This window comes from Protomyctophum bolini (genome assembly GCF_963924005.1).
Source record: "Protomyctophum bolini genome assembly, chromosome: 1".
In the NCBI taxonomy this organism is placed as follows: domain Eukaryota; kingdom Metazoa; phylum Chordata; class Actinopteri; order Myctophiformes; family Myctophidae; genus Protomyctophum; species Protomyctophum bolini.
The window spans coordinates 45,630,243-45,651,759 of record NC_137862.1 but is presented as its reverse complement, the minus strand read 5'-3'; the positions used below and the strand labels follow the sequence as shown (position 1 = coordinate 45,651,759).

General features: G+C 41.9%; 1 protein-coding gene across 2 annotated transcripts; it reads right to left on the bottom strand.

Moving 5' to 3' along the window:
• Positions 1–4,630: 4,630 nt before the first annotated feature.
• LOC308315534 (mitochondrial inner membrane m-AAA protease component AFG3L1-like) lies at positions 4,631–21,497 on the bottom strand. Of its 2 annotated transcripts, none has more exons than XM_080763561.1 (17): positions 21,199–21,497; positions 19,416–19,506; positions 19,243–19,308; positions 19,039–19,142; positions 16,940–17,092; positions 16,126–16,200; positions 15,237–15,295; positions 14,825–15,122; positions 14,390–14,527; positions 13,946–14,099; positions 13,163–13,270; positions 11,998–12,123; positions 11,082–11,192; positions 10,376–10,491; positions 9,365–9,565; positions 8,217–8,411; positions 4,631–6,928 (listed from the first exon to the last, which is right to left on the bottom strand). In XM_080763561.1, exons 1-17 carry the CDS (start codon positions 21,328–21,330, stop codon positions 6,713–6,715), a joined length of 2,343 nt encoding a protein of 780 aa, XP_080619687.1. In that variant the 5' UTR covers positions 21,331–21,497; the 3' UTR covers positions 4,631–6,712. The 2 variants fall into 2 exon arrangements, with proteins under 2 accessions (XP_080619687.1, XP_080619686.1); XM_080763560.1 differs by having other exon boundaries at positions 4,632–6,928; positions 15,237–15,361.
• Between the last annotated feature and the right edge of the window lie 20 nt (positions 21,498–21,517).

The window sequence follows — 21,517 nt, the reverse complement described above, 5'->3', positions numbered from 1 at the left end:
AGACACAGCCAGGCCATACACCGAGAGAAGACAGCCAGGCCATACACCGAGAGAAGACACAGCCAGGCCATACACCGAGAGAAGACACAGCCAGGCCATACACCGAGAGAAGACACAGCCAGGCCATACACCGAGAGAAGACACAGCCAGAGTGGATGTAGAGAGCAGACCAATGAGGGCCATCCTTTCTCCATCGGTCACTCATACAATGTAACTTGGTGTTGAATAGACTATTTCAGATCGAACTCTGGATGCTGTGCTCTGTTACTGAACTATGTTGAGATGGCTGTGCAGTGCACACAGTCTCGCTCACATACCCAAATACACACACACACACACACACACACACACACACACACACACACACACACACACACACACACACACACACGCACACACGCACACACGCACACACGCACACACACTCACATTTTCCATGCAGGGGTTCTTATGGTAATTTCCTGTCAGGATTTTTAAGCTTTGTTTTTAAATGACAAACAGGGTATCATGAGGTCAACTCAACCTCCACATCCGTGGAAGATGCAGCATGGAGAGTGAGACCTCCATATGGCCAGAGCAGAGCACCCATGCAAAGGTCGCTCATTTGAATTCACAGTCCCGAGACACCAAACAGTCAAGTGTTATTGTGAATTCAACTGGCCAGGCCTGACACCACCACACGATGTATTTATCGGATACATTATGTAAGACCATGCGCTGCCTTTATTATTAAGGTAACTTGCACAGGAAAATGGGGTTGTGTTTCAATGAGGCCACCCTGATGATCCCATGTCTACTCCATCACACCTTTTCCATTCTTAGAAAAAAGAAAGTGTGTTCTTATTGCAATTGCCCTGGAAAAAGATTGCAGTCCTTGCACTGAATTTGATATATGGTGCCCTCTGGATCTATTGGCTCCCTTTGGTATACATGGCCCACAAGATAGCAGTGAGATTTAAACCTTTGGTATACATATGATGGCCCACAAGATAGCAGTGAGATTTAAAGCTGCCATCTTTGCTACTACATTACAACAGAAACATTCTTTCCAGAAATCTGCCTTCTACAGAACTCTGTTTATTTCCAGAACTATTGCAATTGCTGTTGCTAATACAAGTCATCCAAAGTATGTTTTATGTGGCTATATGTTCCACTCATATTGACTATGCTGTAGTAGATTTAATTTATGAATGCGTCATACTCAAAAGTAGTTGAAGTGGAATTTCGCTATTATTAGTTTAATACATTCTTACAAAAATGCCAAAACACAACAAAGTGCCAATAAAGTTAAAATCCTGCTTTGATTCAGTTCATTTTTTTTATTGAATTAAATTGTAAATACTGTACATCGATTATAATGTTTCTGAGTTTTCTGAATATAGAATATAGCTGATTACAGTAGCCTACATCTGTCATTTATCTAATTTTCAGCTAATATAGCTTTACAAAGAATGCCAATAATATTCTTGATCATGTACACCGAATCCAATGAGACTGGGCCGGGTGGCAGAATTAAGTGTTTTCTTCAAGTGTGACTAATTTGTTAACTTCCATGATAAAAGAAAAATCACACTTGTGTGAAGTGAGGGGCGCTCATCATCATACATCACATTCCGTGCTCAGCCAATCAGCGGAGCACATTCCATGCTCAAACGGACAGACAGACACGTAGTCATACACACAGCTGTGCAAAGTGTGCATAGTGACGCAAGGTTTCAAATCAGTGTTGATTTTGGCAGCACGTTTCTTTTTTAGTTTTAGTCATTATAGTCTTTTGAATGGCTTTCATTTAGTTTTAGTCACATTTTAGTCACCCGGAATGTTTTAGTGTTAGTCTAGTTTTAGTCGATTAAATGTCACGAGAATTTAGTCGACTAAATCAACCGTAGATTTAGTCTAAAATGTATTTTGGTCGGCCTTGATGCCGTCTAAAGGCCTAATTTTACACTGAAAATAGCTGATCCACAAGTTTACAACGCGTAGCGCCGCGACGCGTTGTGAGCTTGCAGATCAGCTATTTTCAGCATGCAACATTTTAGTCAAGTTTTCTGTTGACGAAATTGTCAGTATATTTAGTCTTAGTTTTAGTCATCATAGCTTAGTTTTCATTTAGTTATTTTTTTAGTTTTTGTCAGTGAAAAAACATTTTTAGTTTTAGTTGACGAAATCAACACTGTTTCAAATGAACACTGCAGAACTGCAGACTGTCAGGATCTGGGAGTCTGACAGGGAGTCTGACAGGTAGTCTGACAGGGAGTCTGACAGGTAGTCTGACAGGGAGTCTGACAGGTAGTCTGACAGGGAATCTGACAGGTAGTCTGACAGGGAGTCTGACAGGTAGTCTGACAGGGAGTCTGACAGGTAGTCTGACAGGGAGTCTGACAGGTAGTCTGACAGGGAGTCTGACAGGTAGTCTGACAGGGAGTCTGACAGGTAGTCTGACAGGTAGTCTGACAGGGAGTCTGACAGGGAGTCTGACAGGGAGTCTGACAGGTAGTCTGACAGGTAGTCTGACAGGTAGTCTGACAGGGAGTCTGACAGGGAGTCTGACAGGTAGTCTGACAGGGAGTCTGACAGGTAGTCTGACAGGTAGTCTGACAGGGAGTCTGACAGGTAGTCTGACAGGTAGTCTGACAGGTAGTCTGACAGGGAGTCTGACAGGTAGTCTGACAGGGAGTCTGACAGGGAGTCTGACAGGGAGTCTGACAGGGCTGGTAACCATGAGAGCTATGGATGTCCCGATACACTTTTGTCGCTCCCGATCCGATCCAGATACCACAATTTCTGTGTTAGCCGATACCGATACCAAATACCTGTCTTAAACTGGTTCAAACTAAAATAATAATTCAATTCAAATGAAAAATCAAGATTTCAAAATAAAAATATCAAACTCTGATTCTTTTAAGTCCCGCAAGTTGCCGCGATGCAAGTTTCCTATGTCTCACTCTCCACCAAATCAAGCATCAAAAAAGTTATCCCAAAAGTAAGTTAGTAACCAAACCAAAAAATAAAAAGGCAGTTCATTGCTCAAAAATGGAAAGAAGAATATTCCTCACTCACCCAAACTTCAAGTCAGGACTCAGGAGACCACAGCAGGTTCCCCCCCGAACCTTCAAGTCAGGAGGCCACAGCTAGGTTCCTCTTTGTCCAAAAGCTCTGAAGGGATTCAGAGCTAAACCCTCAGGAATGTTCATCGACCATACTTTTCTTCTTCCAGATCTCAAAGTTTTCTGTGGTTTATCTATTTCTAGTTATGGTTTAGTATTTATTGGCCTTAAAAGAGTATTTTTAACAAAACACCACCAAACCTAAATACCTAAAATGGAAGCACCGGCGGCCTCACTTCCTGTACTTTTATAGATGTTCCTGATACCTCACTTCCTGGAACTAGCATGCTTTTTTCCCCACAGCTCCCCCTATGATCAAACCTTGTCAACAGAAATTGAATGACCACAAAACCAACCATATTTTCTCTACACTTCACTATTAACCAATATATTCTCTTGTTATCATCACCCAGTATGTTATGTTACATTGTCCTTCAATACACAGGAAATACATTTCTTCACACATACAGTATTTGTAGCAGTGTCCCCATTACTAGTAAGGGACCTAGATTTTGGGGACTGGCCCCAAAAAAGGTAGAGAAACACTGCTTTACATATTCCTCAGTGTAAAGCTGAGGTTATTGTATTATGTTTCAAATCAATTTGCTAATGTCTTGGAAAGTATGTCAAGTTTTTAATACCAAGCATGTATTGTGTGTGAGGCAAAGACAAAGACACCCATGAATAGCTGACACACATAACTCGTGCTGCAAATTCTGCACGCTAATACAGGTCATAGATTGTCACAGTCCCGCTCCCTTGCATGACCTTTTAAGCGTCGTACAAAGCCAACTCGAGTTGTGACAAATCATGACAACAAACAAACAAAACATTTTTGGGGGCAGAACAAATAATTAGAAAGAAGAAAAAAACACTTTTTGTGTTTTTCTTCTTTGTAATTATTTGTTTGTCTATAGTGCAGTGTATTGAAGATGGTGGCTGCAGTCTGTAGGGTTAAGTAAGGCTCATTCATAGTCTGGATTTTCGGTGGTAAGGTGACCACCGCTCCAGTGGTGAGGTGACCACCGGAGCTGAAATAACATTGAGCGGTGGTGAGTAAAAACAGTAGAGAAGGGCTGGGGCGGTGGTTTGCTTTTCACCGCGGCTCGTGACGTCATGTTGTAGTTCGGTGGTCACCTAACCACCGATAAATCCAGACTATGAATGAGCCATCGTAATGCTCATAGGCCTACATCTAGTTTTGCTGAATGTTCGCCTATAGCATAATATGATGACATGACCAGAATAGGGTTCATTTATGTGTATAGGCTTATCACAATTATAAAAACACTGATCAAATTGGGTCACAGAATGTTTGTTTTATTGTTAAAAAGCTGCTGAATAATGTTTTTTGTCCCTCCCCCCCACACACATCTCAAAGCACACACAAGCTATAAGCAGACCTGAACTTCCATGCGCGGCCAAGGGAGCTGTCTGCCGGGGGCTCCTCCGGGTTTTTAGACAGCTGGTGGATGGAAATGAAGCTCCACCCATGCGGCTGCGTCGGCCAGATTCCCGGAAAAGTTTGCCCAAGCGGCATTCTGCCTAAAAACCCGGAAGAGACCCCGGCAGACAGCTCTTTGGCCGCGCATGGAAGTTCAGGTGTGCCCAGGCGGACAGAGAGACAATCACTGAATTGTGAATAATTACAACAAGTTAGTGAAAACACACAACGTACTGTATGTGGTGAATATTGACACAGTGTGGAGTAAGGATCAGGGTAGTGATACTACTTTAAGTGGCATCAACAAAGTAACATAAAAAAAACACGCAACAATAACTTGGTCTACTCCAACTCGACGGACCCTGCATTACTATACAGCACCCGTGGAGCTACGAGTTATATGAAACGGTATCATGTCAATGGTTTTACACTAATATAGCTCATGTTGCGTACTCTTTATTGACCCTCAGAGGGAGATTGGTGTGTGTCATGGTAGCAACGGTGGTGAGAATGAAACAGCAAAGAGGCAGGTAGGAACATTTAACCGCTGGAAGAAACTGCAGTAACTCAATGTTAATAGTATTCGTAGTAGATAACAGCAGCACAATTTGAAATGTGCACCCTATGGCCAGAAACATAACGTCTGTGCTTTTTGACTGGATTGCTGAATTCCTACAATGCCCATAATGCTTCAGTACACTACCCCTCCTTGTGGAGAGGGATGAGGCTGCATGGAGGTGTGACTTTGTAGTCCAGGAAGGAACATAGACCATGTTCATGACCTCATGTACAAACCCCAAGAAAGTGTTCCTTGTGTCCTAAACATCATTAAAATAAGCTCTGCTTGCAAAAGGGGTGAAGTGGCCCTTTAAAAATACAAAACCAATAGAAAACCGAGTTGTTGGTCCTAGACCTGCACTGGATCTCTGAATGAGTGATTGTGTGAACAACAATGAATATAAATGCACAGTGAATATATGAATGAATAATATTGTATCAAGTACAGTCTATCAGCAACGGGTATATACAATATGTATGTTTATTAACAGTCACATTTCTGGTAAAAAAAAATCTTGTTTGTTTTGATAAGAACATGATCATAGAATAATGACTCACAGTAAAAGCCTGTTTTTGAGGAATAACTATACTTCTGGTGAGGTATAATATGTAACATGATGCAATCTCACAAGCTTTGATTCTTATTCAGTACCTCACCTCTAATGAAGGATCATGTAAACCCTTCATGCCTTTGTGCCCTTCAACTACAGCTGGTTTTCCATAATTCAACGCATATTTGACAGTATTATGTCAATTCTAATGCATATCTGCAATACATCTGACTGTGATGAGAGGGGAGGAAGTCAGCCTACGTGTGTTGTGCGTCAAGCTAAATTCAACACACATCATAATAGGTATCTCAGAAAAACAACATGGAACAATCATCCAGGGGCTGCTATGACATTTTAAAAAGAAAAGAACAAAAGAACAATAACAAGTCAAGGTTGAAATCTGTTTCAGGTCTAAAATATGGAGAAGAATCATTGACATGGATGCCAACCAAGGGGCTGAGAACCCCCTCGTACTTAGAAACACACTTTAAGCTTAAACAAGTGAGTTTACAGATATTAACATCATCTGCAAACAAACATTTCAAGTAGATTATTTCATGCCCCCGATATGTTTTTAACATTTCACTTGAAATAACACGTTCATCATAAGTTGATACAATGTATTGTACAGTACATCCAGTGCCAGTGTCATTGTGTTATAGGTGTGCCCTTACGGAGGAACAGTGTATCAAGGCACCTCCAGTGAATGTTATGCTGTAGCTGCAGCTGCCTTCACAGAAACAGGAACTTTTCAGGCTTTAATTACTTCAAATTGCCCTCCAGCCAAACCTATAGGGAGTCCATTTTTGGCATTCCCACTGGAACATAATTGCTACGATGAAGAATTGCACATTGTATAATTTAGGTCATTTCAGACTACAGTGCACATTATATCACCCCCCTAATGTCCTGCTTCTCTTCGTGAGATATCAATGAGGTCAGGTCGTGTCAGCTTTATGAAAGCATAAACCTGACACGACTCACGAGCCCCACAGTCTGAGCCAAATGGCCTTTGACATCTTTAACATGTAGGTCCAGTGGTCGCAGTGCATCTACAGGTAAAGGGCCCCCTTCCCTTGTCGCTTCTCCGGGTGTTTCCTCTCCCCTCTGTCCTCGTTCCAGTCTTTCAGCCCCTCAGGTAAGGCCTCCACGTCTCCTATTTCAATAAAGTCCTCATACGTGGACTTCTCTTCGAAGGGACGAGGCCCGAGCAGAACCAGCAAGTCACCCTTGTCTAAAACCTCTTTCTCTAGTAGACACTTTCCAACCTGCAACAGCAGAGGTGAAATGATGAATAAAAACGTATACGAGTGAATAAAATGTTATTTTCAACTATATGTATGTTACTTTTAATGCATTTTCTTTATTTTGTACCAGTTGTTCTCCCCAATTTAGTCCTTTTATGCCAAGTGATTCCTCCCCATCCTACAGGTGCCGCCTCAGCCTGTAGGAATACGTGCGGTGACAAATATCACCCTCCCTTCTTGTCCTCGCTCCCCCGAACATGGGCCAATTGTGTTCATAATATAGAACTATAGATGCTGGAAACGTAGGATTTCAAACCACTGGACTCTGCGGTGGTGGGCAAATACTTTTTATATATAGAGTACATGTATATATTTATATATAATTTAATTGTTTTGCCCCATCCCTCACCCCTTACCCCTAAACATATTTTTTTTAATATTTCAACTATAACTATAAGTTTAGGGATAAGGGGTAAGGGGTGGCGCAAGATGTTCTTCTGTCTTTATGCCAATCCCCATTTATTTCCCCTCATGTGCATTTCCGTTCCGTGTCACTGAGTGCTGCTGACCCCTGGCTGTATCTTAATCCTGGTCTCCGAGACACGTGAAGTTGCCATGCCGCCGTGTCTTTTCACCTGACGTACAGTGATATAATATAGTATAGTATGTATAGTTTACATAGATACTCCACTGTTACGTTCTTAGTTTATATATGATTCATGATAACTACTTTTTGTGATGTATGCCATGCTTTTGTTATTGCTTAATGTAAGTCGCTCTGGATTAAGAGCGTCTGCTAAATGCCTAAATTGTAAATCGTAAATTGTGAGGAGTTTCACGAGGAGGACGTAACATATCGGCAGGAACACGCTCTACCTCTCAGTTTCGCTCCTTAGCTGCTGAACGGGTGCCAGTCACTGCCAGACAAGCATGAAGCGCTCACTAGTGCAAAAACAAACATGTCCACTCCAAGCCAGATACACCGGAGCACTCGAAGCCCTAGTGTAAAATGTAAATAGAATATAACTAGTGCATCTGCAATGGATGGAGGTGGTCTCCCAAGTCCGATTAGCCTGGTTGATAATGTCAGTTATTTGAAGCAGACGGCACACCGAAACGGACACTACTACTGTACATGACTTCCCCGAAACGCCTCCATTTGAAAATATGTAGTTCCAGGGACGTTTTTTAGTTAAAAACGTTCGCTCTGAAAGAATTTATATTCAAAGATGTGCGCCACATTTTCGCGATTAAAATAAAATAAAATCCTTCTCTCTACTTTCTCTATCTGTCATGAATGATCTCTCACCTTCTCCACCATGTCCCTCTTGCTTGTGATGAGTTGATGTGTCCGTTGGATGGCGGTGTCTATGAGCGAGCGCACCTCCTGGTCTATGAGCTGGGCGGTGGGTTCACTGTACGGCTTCTCTGTCACCATGTCGCCCTGCTGCGGCAGGTCGAAGGACATCTGACCCACAGCCTCGCTCATTCCAAACTGCACCACCTGGAAATGGAGCTACGGTTTAGTCCGAGGCAGTGTTGTTTTCTAAATGAAAACTAAGCTATGATGACTAAAACGGAGACTAAATATATGGACAATTTCGTCAACAAATAAAAGCTAGACTAAAATGTTAGGAACGGACTAGTGGACAAGAGATCCAGTATAAATACAGTTTCATGCTGAAAATCTACAAGCTCACAACGTGTCGCAGCGCGAGCAAGTGTAAAATCAGTCATTATGACAGCATCAAGGCCCGACAAAATACATTTTAGTCGACTAAATCAACTGTAGATATTTAGTCGACTAAAACTAGATTAAAACACTAAAACATTCCAGGTGACTAAAATGTGACTAAAACGAAATTAAGTTTCATTCCAAAGACTAGGAATAGACTAAAATAGAAATGTGCTGCCAAAAACAACACTGGTCCGAGGTCGCGAAGGGAAATAATGACAGAAAACTCCCATATCTGCTGCAGGGCGAAGTACAAAAATGTGCAAACAAGATTTGTGAGCTGCTGTGATTGGAGAAGGATAAATCTAATGGAACACAACCACCTTAAAGACTAAGCATTGTGTGTATTCCTGCACCATCTGCATCGAGTGATCTCGGTACATAGAAATTGATTTATTGAAGACTCTCAGACTTTCAAATGTACATACATTTTGTTTTGATTGTATTGCTGTATTGTTGTATTGTTCCTTTTGCTTTGACAATGGCAATGTAAACTGATGTTTTCTCATGGCAATAAAGCCCTTTGAATTGAATTGAATATAGCACTGGTACATTTAAAGCAGTGAAAAAACACAATAATTGATTGATGAAAACAAAAAGCAGATGGCCTGTTCAGCTAAAGGCCTATTCATAGTCATGTGTTGTAGATTTCGGTGGTCACCTCTTGAAACCTAAACTTGAAACTTAAAACACCTGCCGTGGATCCTGTGAAGTGGTCTTACCTGTGCGTAGGCAGACTGCGTGACCTTCCGGAGGTCATCCTGTGCCCCGGTGGTCACTCGGCCTAAGAAGACCTGCTCTGCCACGCGGCCTCCCAGCATCACGCACATCCTGTCAAACAGCTGCTCCTGGGTGAACAGGTACTGCTCCGTGGGAAGATGCTGAGCGTAGCCCAGACCCTTCCCTCTGGGAATGATCGACACCTAGAGATTGGAAGACAGATCAGCCATCATGCCACCGGTCGATGTAGTGAAAGATTGAAGATAAAAATGAGAGTGTGCACACGAGGAGGTTGGAAACTGTGCGTTTGTGTGTGTCAAAATAATGTATTTGACACACACACACAGTGACCCCCATCCATCCTTCTTCCAGCTTCTCTGAAAGTGTGAGGACAATATGGACGTATATATAAAAAGGATCCCACAAACCGTTACCATGCAACCATAATGTCTTGATTGAATTGAATACAGGGCTTGATTCCACAATGGAAACAAGCCCGCGTGGCTTTTGTGTGTTATCCATTTAGCATTCATTTGTATAACTGTACCAATGTACGTTTTTTTGCAAACTGTTAAAACGTATTCAATCAATCGATGCCTCTGGATAAGGTGGAGAAAAATAAAACGCTACATAAGACTGCAGGAGCCAAGAAACAACAGAAGGAAGGAGGAAGCTACCTTCAGTAAGGGGTCTGCATGCTCTAGGAACCAGCCCACCACCTCATGGTACGTACCTTCAGTAAGGGGTCTGCATGCTCTAGGAACCAGCCCACCACCTCATGGTACGTACCTTCAGTAAGGGGTCTGCATGCTCTAGGAACCAGCCCACCACCTCATGGTACGTACCTTCAGTAAGGGGTCTGCATGCTCTAGGAACCAGCCCACCACCTCATGGTACGTACCTTCAGTAAGGGGTCTGCATGCTCTAGGAACCAGCCCACCACCTCATGGTACGTACCTTCAGTAAGGGGTCTGCATGCTCTAGGAACCAGCCCACCACCGCATGGTACGTACCTTCAGTAAGGGGTCTGCATGCTCTAGGAACCAGCCCACCACAGCATGGCCGGCTTCGTGGTACGCCACAGTGGTCTTCTCCACAGCCTGCAGTACCTGGGTCTTTTTCTCCACACCTGCAGGCGTCAAGGATTCGTTAACATTTCGACAGACGTTGACCACGCATGTGTGTACTGTATGCAGTGTTGTTTTTGGCAGCAGATTTCAATTTTAGTTCTAGTCATTAATTAGTCTCTTGAATAGCTTTCATTTCGTTTTTGTCACATTTTTGTCACCCGGAATGTTTTAGTGTTAGTCCAGTGTTAGTGGACTAAATATCATAAGATTTTAGTCGACTAAATCTACAGTTGATTTAGTCATCACTAATCGATTAGATCGGTGGTTCTCAAAGTGGGGTCCAGACTCCAGGGACCTTCAGGGTTCTAAATGGACCCTTAGGTCTGTGACTCTGAGAGTATACAAAGGACCCTTAAGGTCCTTCATTGCAGACTGACGTGTTTTTCAAACAAATTGTGAAAGAAATGTCGGGAAATTGCCGAAAAACACACCAGTCTGCAAGGACCTATATACACTGTACTTGCATTTGTGTACACTCAAGTTATGCGGGTCCTTGAAATGAAGATGTTTGAATACCACTGGATTAGATTGGCGTACTGTCATAATAACATTGACATCCCATTTAAATGAAATAAAGTCCTTAACTCACCACCGATAACCCTCTCGATAGCCTGTTCAAAGTGCTTAGTGCTGATAGAATGGTTGAGGTGACGCGCTGCGATGAGAGCTGCCTCGTTACACACGTTAGCGATGTCGGCTCCTGGGACACAAAAAGGAGAGATCATGACTGTAAAATAATATATTTATTATTTACAATGTGTTGTTAATTTAAAAAAGAAATCAAGCTTCATGTTGTATTTAATTGTTATAATCATTACTATATTTTTCTCATTTTTTTGTCAATGGTGGTTGGTGCTGGGGTTTGGGGGTAGGATTAAAAAAAATGTTGTATGCCTGTACCAGTGCCTTTCATCTAAAAATGAAATAAAAATGTATTTAAAACAATAACTATAAAATAATAATATATTCAGTTATGTAGCAAGGCAAGACAAAAACAATGTTATGAGCACTACAGATGAACCCAGGAACTGCCATATGTACGTAGGTAACTATCCGGTAACAGGTCCATCTCGCCCCACTACTCTACCTACTGTAGCTGTAAAGAACAAACATCATTTCATGTTGGTGATTATATAAAAAGGTATTATCATATTCATTTATCATTGTTAAGTTCACTCTGTATAACCATGGGCATAATAGCATGATGACGCCATTACAAAACATGGGCTACATATGGAAGAAATAAATAAAACGAAATTAACTGCTAGAAGGCCCTAAATTAACTTTTTTAATTAAGCATATAGTAAGAGTATAGAGATCGACTAAACTATACAATCAAATAAATCTGTATACAAGATCATTTCAGATTACAGAGAGGGAGGGAATTACTAAATTAACTGTTAACTACATTAACACATTTCGCGGGGGCCTGTTGGTAAAGGGGCGAGTCGTCTGGTATTCAACTATACACAACATTACACATGCAATTATTCCAATGAGCTCACCAGTAAAACCTGGAGTTAGTGCAGCTAACTTTTTAGCCAGAACCTCTTCCTCTATACTGGAGTCCAGCTTGAGAGGTCTTAAGTGCACCTTAAAGATGGATGCCCGGCCCTTTATGTCAGGTGGCCCTGCATGGTGGAAGAGAAAAAGGCATCATGAAAATTACCCAATCCCATGACACACAACTCTACCTCCCCTCCACAACCATCACCCACCCTGGACCCACGGCAAAACATGGATGCAAACAAACGTTCTAAAACTCAACTGCAATAAATCCAAATGATCATTGTCCGAGACTCCCTCACCCGCTCCACTCATGACTTCTCCCTTAATACTGATGGCTCCAGTCAGTGTCACCGTCTCCACCTTGGTGTCATCCTGGACCCCACCCTCTTAGACCAGTCCCCAGATGGGAAAAAAAAAACCTTCAGAAAATGACCCTGTAGGGCAGGCATTCTTGCAGGAAAGTACTGTTTCTGCCGTATGCCGAGTGATACGAGTCACCGTTTTCGTCAGAAATTGAAAAAATTTGGAAATGGCTATAATTCTGATAAATAATTGTACATAATGTGTTGTTGTTCATAGAGTGTGATCTATCTCCATTCTGTAGCAATAATAATAAAGAGCAGCAGGGTCTGGAGGAGACTGAGCAGGCATGGACAGATCATCTACGTCACTCACAGAGATCAAAAGGATGCACTTCAAACACACACACACAGACACACCCCTAAGTACAAACATGAAGAGTTGGACAACAGCGCTGAATGTAACAGACACATACAGTAGCTATTAATTATGGGTCAGCGTGCACAAAATATATGACGCTAATATGATGAGCTAATGATGAAGTTAGGTTCTTCAACACCAACATCAAAGCAGTCCTCCTATACGGAGTCTTCATCAACAGCTGCCTGCGGAAGACCCTCCACGTCCGATGGCCAGACACCATCAGTAACAATGAACTCTGGCAGAGAACAAACCAGCTTCCGGCGGAAGAAGAAATAAGGAAACTGGAGAGAACAGCTCAAGACAGAGATGCCTGGAGATGGCTTGTTGACGGCCTAATGCCGCCTAGGGGCAGTAGGCGTAAGTAAGTAATGATGAGCCTATAGGTCTATGGTATATTAGCAACAGACAGACAGAAACCAGGCCAGGTGTGTAGTGTACCTAGGTAGATATGTCGGTCAAAGCGACCAGGCCTCATCAGCGCGGGGTCCAGAATGTCAGGTCGGTTGGTGCCAGCCAAAACGACCACGTTAGTGTTGGGTCTGAACCCTGCAAAGACAAGAGTGTCACCAACTGTGATCTCGGGTATAATGTTAGGTAGATCTGAGCAATATGTGCTAAATCAAATCACAATCATCAATATCAAGTCACAATATATATATATATATATATATTTTTTTTTACCAAATACCTCAAAATCAATAAGTTGATGATAAAACACTGACTTATGCCACATCACACTATTAAAATATCCAAATCCCTAGTCTCATAATATCACAGTACCTATATAACATTGATATATTGACCAGCCCTAATGTTAGGAAGGGACATACAGTATTATTGAATACGGCATGTCAACAGGTGATTCATATCATAACCGTACGGCTGGTATCTCCCTTAGAGATAGAGTGAGACGCGGGAGATACTCGGAGTAGAGCCGCGGCTCCTTCGCCTGGAAAGGAGCCAGCTCTGGAGAGGGAAGTCTGGAGCTCTCTGGTGGAGCTGTTGCCCCCGCGACCCGACTACGGATAAGCGGTTGAAGATGGATGGATGTCAACAGGTGATTCATATCATAACCGTACGGCATGTCAACAGGTGATTCATATCATAACCGTACGGCATGTCAACAGGTGATTCATATCATAACCGTATACGGCATGTCAACAGGTGATTCATATCATAACCGTACGGCATGTCAACAGGTGATTCATATCATAACCGTACCATCCATTTCCACTAGCAGCTGGTTGAGTGTGTTGTCCTGCTCACTCTGGTCCCCGACGCTGCCCTTGCCTCTCTTCCTCCCCACAGCATCAATCTCGTCAATGAACAGGATGCAGGGGGCATTCTTTCTAGCCATGGCAAAAGTATCCCTTATCTGAAATTGGGCACAGGGAAAATAAATCAATTGAGCCGATTGTCCAAGCTTTTTGGGATCAATTTGTGAGATCTGGCATCACAGTCGAACTAACAGGCAGTCTCTATGAGTTAATGAGTTTGTCAGTGAGGAACAGGTGGTAATTAGAGTGTCAAGTATCATCTACTATAGTAGGCTTCATTAAATGTATTAATAGTGTTATATGCATATATATATATTCAGTCATTTGGAGGACCAAATTATTGAATGCGTTTCATTCACAGGAATCAGCACTGCAACCAAATACTGACCCTGGCTGGACCCACGCCAACAAACATCTCCTGAAACTCTGAGCCATTGACAGTGATGAAGGGGACATCAGCTTCTCCTGCTGTGGCCTTAGCCAGTAACGTCTTCCCGGTCCCTGGCGGGCCGGACAGCACTGCACCCTGGAGACATCATGGACATGTGTTACTTTACAAGGTCCTGAGAAAAGAGCATCTGCATGTTTCGTGCCAGGGTTGGTCAGCATAATCAACTTTAGCACAGATCCGAGTGTGCAGATGCCCTTTTCTCAGCCTGACAGGGTGTTCGAATCCCTATTTGCTGCGTGTTACTCCCCATTTCCGTCTACTGTCAGTCTACTGTCCTATAAATAAAGGCATAAAATCCACAAAACATATACATATAAAATAAAAAATATATATATCTATATTTTAAAGAACAATACACATATGTACACATACCTTAGGAATCTTGGCTCCCAGGTCTTGGTACTGGTGAGGGTTTTTCAGGAAGTTAATAAATTCCAGGATCTCCAGTTTGGCTTCCTCACAGCCTGCGACATCCTTGAAGCGCACACTGCCATTGTCTTTGACTATCCTGGCTTTGGATTCACTCATGCTGAAGGGATTTAGCCGACTCTTGCCTCCACCACCACCGCCGCCGCCACCGCCTGACATTGGTCCTTGTCCTTGTCGTCGCATGGCAAAAATCAGAAAGCCAACCAGTAGCAGGGTAGGGAGAACAGTGAGCAGAAATGTCCTGTAAAGAAACAGAGACGTTTCACCAGACTGACACCACATGCCTCCTGTCAGCATGACGGCTCCAAAATGTCTGTTCTGGCTTAGATTGAATCACTCTCCCTCCCTCGCTCACCTATCAATCTCGCTGCAGTAGTAGACAGGTATTCTCTGTGTGGAGTCCAAACCCATCTCCTGTTGAGCCATTTCCAGTTTATGCTCAAAGGTGTTCACACTGCCAATGTTGAACCACAAGTAATTCTGAAATGTAGACACATTAATACACACCTTATTTGTTTTGTTAATCTTGTGAGATAGCGGAACCGTGAGGAACCGCTGCTCAAACAAATGAAATACTAAAATCTATTACACTCAATACAGAAGTGATTTTAATGGATTGAAAATTGAAGGAAGCAGGCAAGCACAAGCAAGTTGGAGGACATTGAGGAAATCAATAAGTGCTTAAACTTCATGAGTACAGAGATCCCACACATCAAAATAGATTTTCTGCCTGTTCATCCCTAGTATTTTGGTAAATTGTTTCCTCCAAAATCTTCCTCCTCAACAAGTAGGTTGGAGAGGCTTATTGTGGACGGTATAAGGCAGAGCGCAGGAGTCTATCACTGTTTGGCAATGTGCTATAGACCCCCTGGGAGATGGATTGAGCTAGACCTCTGGGAGATGGATTGAGCTAGACCTCTGGGAGATGGATTGAGCTAGACCTCTGGGAGATGGATTGAGCTAGACCTCTGGGAGATAGGTTGAGCTAGACCTCTGGGAGATGGATTGAGCTAGACCTCTGGGAGATGGGTTGCTACACCTACCATCAGCTCCCAGAACTTACCGCATATACTTGCTACACACCATGCTACTCATATACTCTGAGTTGGCAGTGCCCGTGATCGACCCCATAACCTTGTGGTCGAAAGGCGAGTGCTCTACCGACTGAGCTACACGGACACAGATGTCATGCTGTGGGTATATTTGTGAATAACAAAAAAAGAATTTCTTGCTTTACTGCTTACCACTTGTGACGAATTCACATCTTGGGAAGGAATCACTTTGACGTACTGTTTGTTGACCACCTCCAGGTGATCCACCTGTGCGCAGAGCACAACATAGTGTACAGGTCATGACCGTTTCAACCACAAAGCAAGGAATTACAGGTAAAGGAAGCGAGTGCCGAATGGCCTTCGTGTTTGAGTAAATGGTGACCCTCCTAAGTACAGTTTTAGACCGTGACGGAGGGGTGCCGTCTCAAGCAAACTTGAGCCACGAGAGACACCGCAAGTTGCCGCGTCGAACGTAGCAAAGTTGGCTTAGCCTCGAGGTGCGACCTGATATGGACAGAATAGTAAATCATGTTCTGCCAAGAGCGTTTTCCCCGACTGCCACCAGGGTTGTTTTTGGCAGCAAATTTTTATTTTAGTTTTAGTCATAGTCTCTTGAATAGTTGTAATGTCAAAAAAGATTGTCGACTAAATCTACAGTTGATTTAGTCGATTCAAATAATGTAATGACTGTTTTTACACGTGCTGGAAATAGCAGATCTACAAGCTCACAAGGCATTGCACTGCGACGCAGTGTGGGCTTGTAGATCTGCTATTTTCAGCATGCAACTAATTCCACTAGTCCCTTCCTAACATTTTTGTCTAGTTTTTATTTGTTGATGAAATTGTCAGTATATTTATTCTTAGTTTTAGTCATCATAGCTTACTTTTTATTTAGTTTCCAAAACAACACTGAGTGGCTACTGGCCTATCACAGGCCCAGCGCCTCCCTGCACAAGGCCATTCGGCACTCACGTAAAGGAAACACTACGTTTGTAGTTTCTCTCACCAGTCCTTTGGCCATGTAGTGATGGACATAGTCGTTCCAGGTGATCTCTTGTCCTGTTTCCCGCAAGTAGAAGACGTACATAAAGCCTATGGCCACGCCTCCCGCACCATAGGCAATATTACGCATAGTTTTTTCATCCAACGGAAAATCATCCTGAAAGGGAGATAGTTATGAAGTTATAAAGAGACAGTATATAAGCTGAGGTCTGGTTAGGATGTCCCCCCCTTCCCTCGTTTATCCTTTAATCTTTTTAACCTTGTACTGTTGTTGTATCTGCTATGTTTTGATTTGTTTTTTTCCTAATAAAGTCTGTTCCTAGTGTTCTTATGTAAAGCGCTTTATACATCTGAGCTATTATTATTATAAAGGTCGCAAGAGGATTTTAAACTGCTGGACAAAATGTCAGGAGTGATTGACTGGACATGTTGTATTAAAAACGGCCACATCCTTTTTAATGCCCAAAAGGCCAAGCATATTGTACATTTAACAATGTATACAATATGTGACCAGATTTGATCGAGGGGCTGCCATCGTGCAGCCTCCAGCTTTTCACCGGAGGAGAAAAAGTGAATTTATTTATTTTTTAATCCAGAATTGAGTTAATAGCACAGGCAGACTCTTCACAGTCACTCACTCACAGTCACAGCATTATATTTTTTGATTAAAAACTATTTGAGCATGAAGGATTATAGACAGTCATGTCTTAAAATCACACATTTTGTCATGTGTGCGTAATAATAATAATAATAATTCATGATTAGATCATTAGATTATTAAAACAAGTTATCCCGAGAAAGTAAATTCTCCTTGTAGAGCTTTTCAATGGGACAGGACTGTGTATTCCATGTATCCATCTTTGTGATTAGCAACCATGGCATGGTTCCATGTGCACGCAACACGACCTTGCAGTACGTGACACGAGCAATGGACAGCTGCTGTGAAGTCTGTTTAGGCCTCTGCATCTCTGTTGATTGCTTCATCTTCAAATGCATGTGCATTGTTATTGTTGAATTATCACGGCACTCCATCTTTAAAGTGTGTCTGTCATGTACGTGTTTGCGTGAGTGAGAGAGAGAGAGTGTGCGCACTTTATTTGTTTATTTATTTTACCGCCCAGGATGTCCGGAGGGAATTGTATTTTCCGGTATCTTTCATTTTTTTAAATGGCCAAAACCGGTAATTCTACAGGCCCCGACCTTTGGACAGCTATAAAAAGTGGAGAGAGATTGACCAGACCAGACTTTGTCTTATATTTTTGTAATTATCTTTCCTGTAATTTAGATTGCATGAAAAGTCAACCAATCATGCAGTTACTGTGTGTGACTCTTCACCATTAACATCAGAGGAAATGGAAAGTTGATTGAAGTTGAAATTGATTATGGTTGACAATCAATGTATCATGCAGAACGTAACATTGGAAAGTTGCTTTTCAAACACTACATCAGGGTTCATATCAATGAATAGCCGTGGATTGGAACATTTTGATTAGATATCAAAGAATAGAAAGACAAATCTTTGTATCAAGTAGACCACAGGCACCCAACAGACATTAATGCTGTTGTATAATCCAAGTTATCACATTGGCTGGAATAAGGGGTTAAATTAGGGACAAATTTGGACCATAGCTGGTAAATGTTTCATATTTTCATAATGGTCCAGAATGGTGCCAAATGAGTAGTTAAAATTAAAAGATTCCAGCTAAATAAAAAATCTACCAAGGCATTTGGCATTCTGTTATGTTCTGATAGCAGTCACTGTACTCAATAACATGTTCTGCCTCTGTTTACACTGTTGTTATGTAAGTGGAAATGATTCCCTCTTCAGCGTGAATCAGGATCAACAACACCCAGTCAGCGTGTACATTCAAACCAAAGATCCTTTGTGGATAAATGCCCGGCAGTCAGGGTTTATTTTGAGGCCCACAATCTGGTCAGGGTTTATCAGTGAGGTTTATCACCTCACTGTAACATTATCCCTTACTTAGCTGTGATTATTCACTCTCCACTTCACAATGTATCATGATACAACTCACTGACTACAAGTACTATAGTGTGGTTGCCACACTAATAATTAAAAGAAAAACGTTGTCCGGTCTACACCTTAAATCGTGTCCACCAGTCTTCCTCATTTCCTCCTCCTCTTCTGTCTTCTTCTTTATTTGCATCATTACCTTTCTGATGTTCTGGCTCTTGAGTGTTTTCATCTATACAATAACAATACAGGGGGGGAAAAATACTATTTAGCTAATAGAGGGGTATGATTACTGCCTGTAGAACGTATTGCTGTTGTTGATGAAGACTCACCTTTATCTTCGGTTGATTTGCTGGTGCTCGGTCTCTCTTCACTCTTTGGATAAAACCTCTCAAATCCTATATGGACATTCATTGGCACAAGAAAGGACAATTAAAACCACAAGGAATTAATGTTAAAGGTACAACATGCAGTGTAGTATGTAGTTGCATATTCTGTGTATTACCTTTTGGTGGTTTGCTGGAGCTAAGTAATCGAGCAAGTGTGAAATTACATTTATTTAACCCTGTTAGCCTCCTCTGGATTAAGGCAGAGTTCTGAAATAGAGGGACGGTAAATAAATTAGTATAACTTGCTGGACTTTAGAGAACAGCTCTGAAATTACAATGAAGAATTAGATCAAACCATTATAGGCCTTCATGTGAAATGTTGGCCTTATAATGCTATAACCATGTATACCAGACATGTAGTGTAGCACACTTGCACATCCAATCACACCTCCTGTATCAAAGCTCTCGTTTGATTGATTGATTGATGAATTGTACATTTCAAGCACAACTCAATACAATACATCGTTGGATGTCAACCAGAATCTAAGGAAAAGAGGCCGAGCTGTTTTTCCTATATCTTTTGCTGATGGGTTCTCAGATTGACCAAAATCACATCCTTTGGTTTAGTTTGTTAGTTAGGTTTTCAAATGTTCAACTTGCCTACAGAATCAACGAGACAACTTGACTGCATATAGTATTTATTTGGTGTCTAGTCTATTGTGTCTGCATAGCTTTGTCCCCATCTTTACTCTTTTATTTGTGAAAATGTACAGTGTATTCAGTACATTAATGCACCAATCTCACCAAGACAAATTCCTTAGATGTGCAAAAAGATTCTGATGTGATTCTACAAAGATTGCACTCGTGCAGTATAGTGCAGTATAGTGCTTATACCTCCATCACCACTATATGCCTGAGATGTGCAAATTATTTCCCCCTTGATTATCACCATGACCTTTGAGCCTTCAACCAGAGTTACTCATCTCTTCAAGGCATTCCCACCAAATTTCATGAACATCCGGCACATCCGGCCTCAAGTTATTTTGCTTAGACAGAAACATAAACAAACTGAATGGGTTGAAAACACAACCTCTTTCCAACTCTGTTGATGGAGGTAATGATTACAGAGAATAACACATATGAAAAGACAAATAAGATCATGCTAAAACAGTTTTGGCACACCTTGACATTTTGCATAATATAGGCTATTAGAAATATTGTGATTTCTTTCAGCAAAACTAAAACATGCTTGCATGCATACAAAACATTTTACACTTTCGTTATTTTGCAAAAAAAAGGCAAGAGAATAAAGACAGATAGACAAATAGAAAAGAGACAGCTGTGGCAGCCTATAAATAGGAATACCTTTGAGAAATCAGAAACATCCAGCCATTATCCAATGACTTGATCAAATAACTTATCAAGGTATAATCATTTAAAATGGCTTCATTGTCATTAAAAGCTAGATTAAATATAAAGTGATAATGGTATTAGTACAAACAATGAAATGTTACAAGAATGATTGAGCCCCCCCCCGTTCTTTCCACGCTGCTTGGAGCGCTGTTGACAGTGTGACACAGACAGAGACACACCCCCTCGGATAAAATCTCATGGAATTACAGAACATGACCCAAATTGACCTGTTAAGTGTAATTATATAATTTCCCCCGACTATGCTCAACTAACGCGCGTGTGACATACACACGAAATAATTGCATTTATACTGTAATTGTCCCTCTCCTATATATGTAATGTAACGTGGTAGAACATTGTGTACAGCTTGTGTACTTTCCAGTGGGAAACTGCTATACAACAGTCTATACTCTTAATGCAACAGTATTTAAAAAATATATATTTGAAAGTAGTTGCACCAAATGTGAAATGTTGCATTCATAACTTTTTGGAAAGATATGCCAATAATGATGTAATAGATAGAAGAACAAAGCGACGGTCCCTTACCGATGATAGTGCTCCACTGTGGCGACTCTGGCCAGAAGAAGTTGCTGCTTTTGTAGAGAATTCTCTTCCCAGCGCCAGGACTCGGTTCCGAAAGGGGTGCAGCGCGACGCTCACTGAAATAAGCCCCATCATGCGACCCGATGTTCAGCCTTCTGCAGGCTGAAGTCTGCAGAACTTGCAGAAGGATCCTCTGCAAGCAGTATGGAAGTATAGCCCACTCCAATACTGTCTGAGTGACACCAAATCTCGGCCAACTCGCGAGAATTGGAGCAGCTTTATCGGTACACAATGTACAGCGAGTCAGCGACTGTACAGTAGG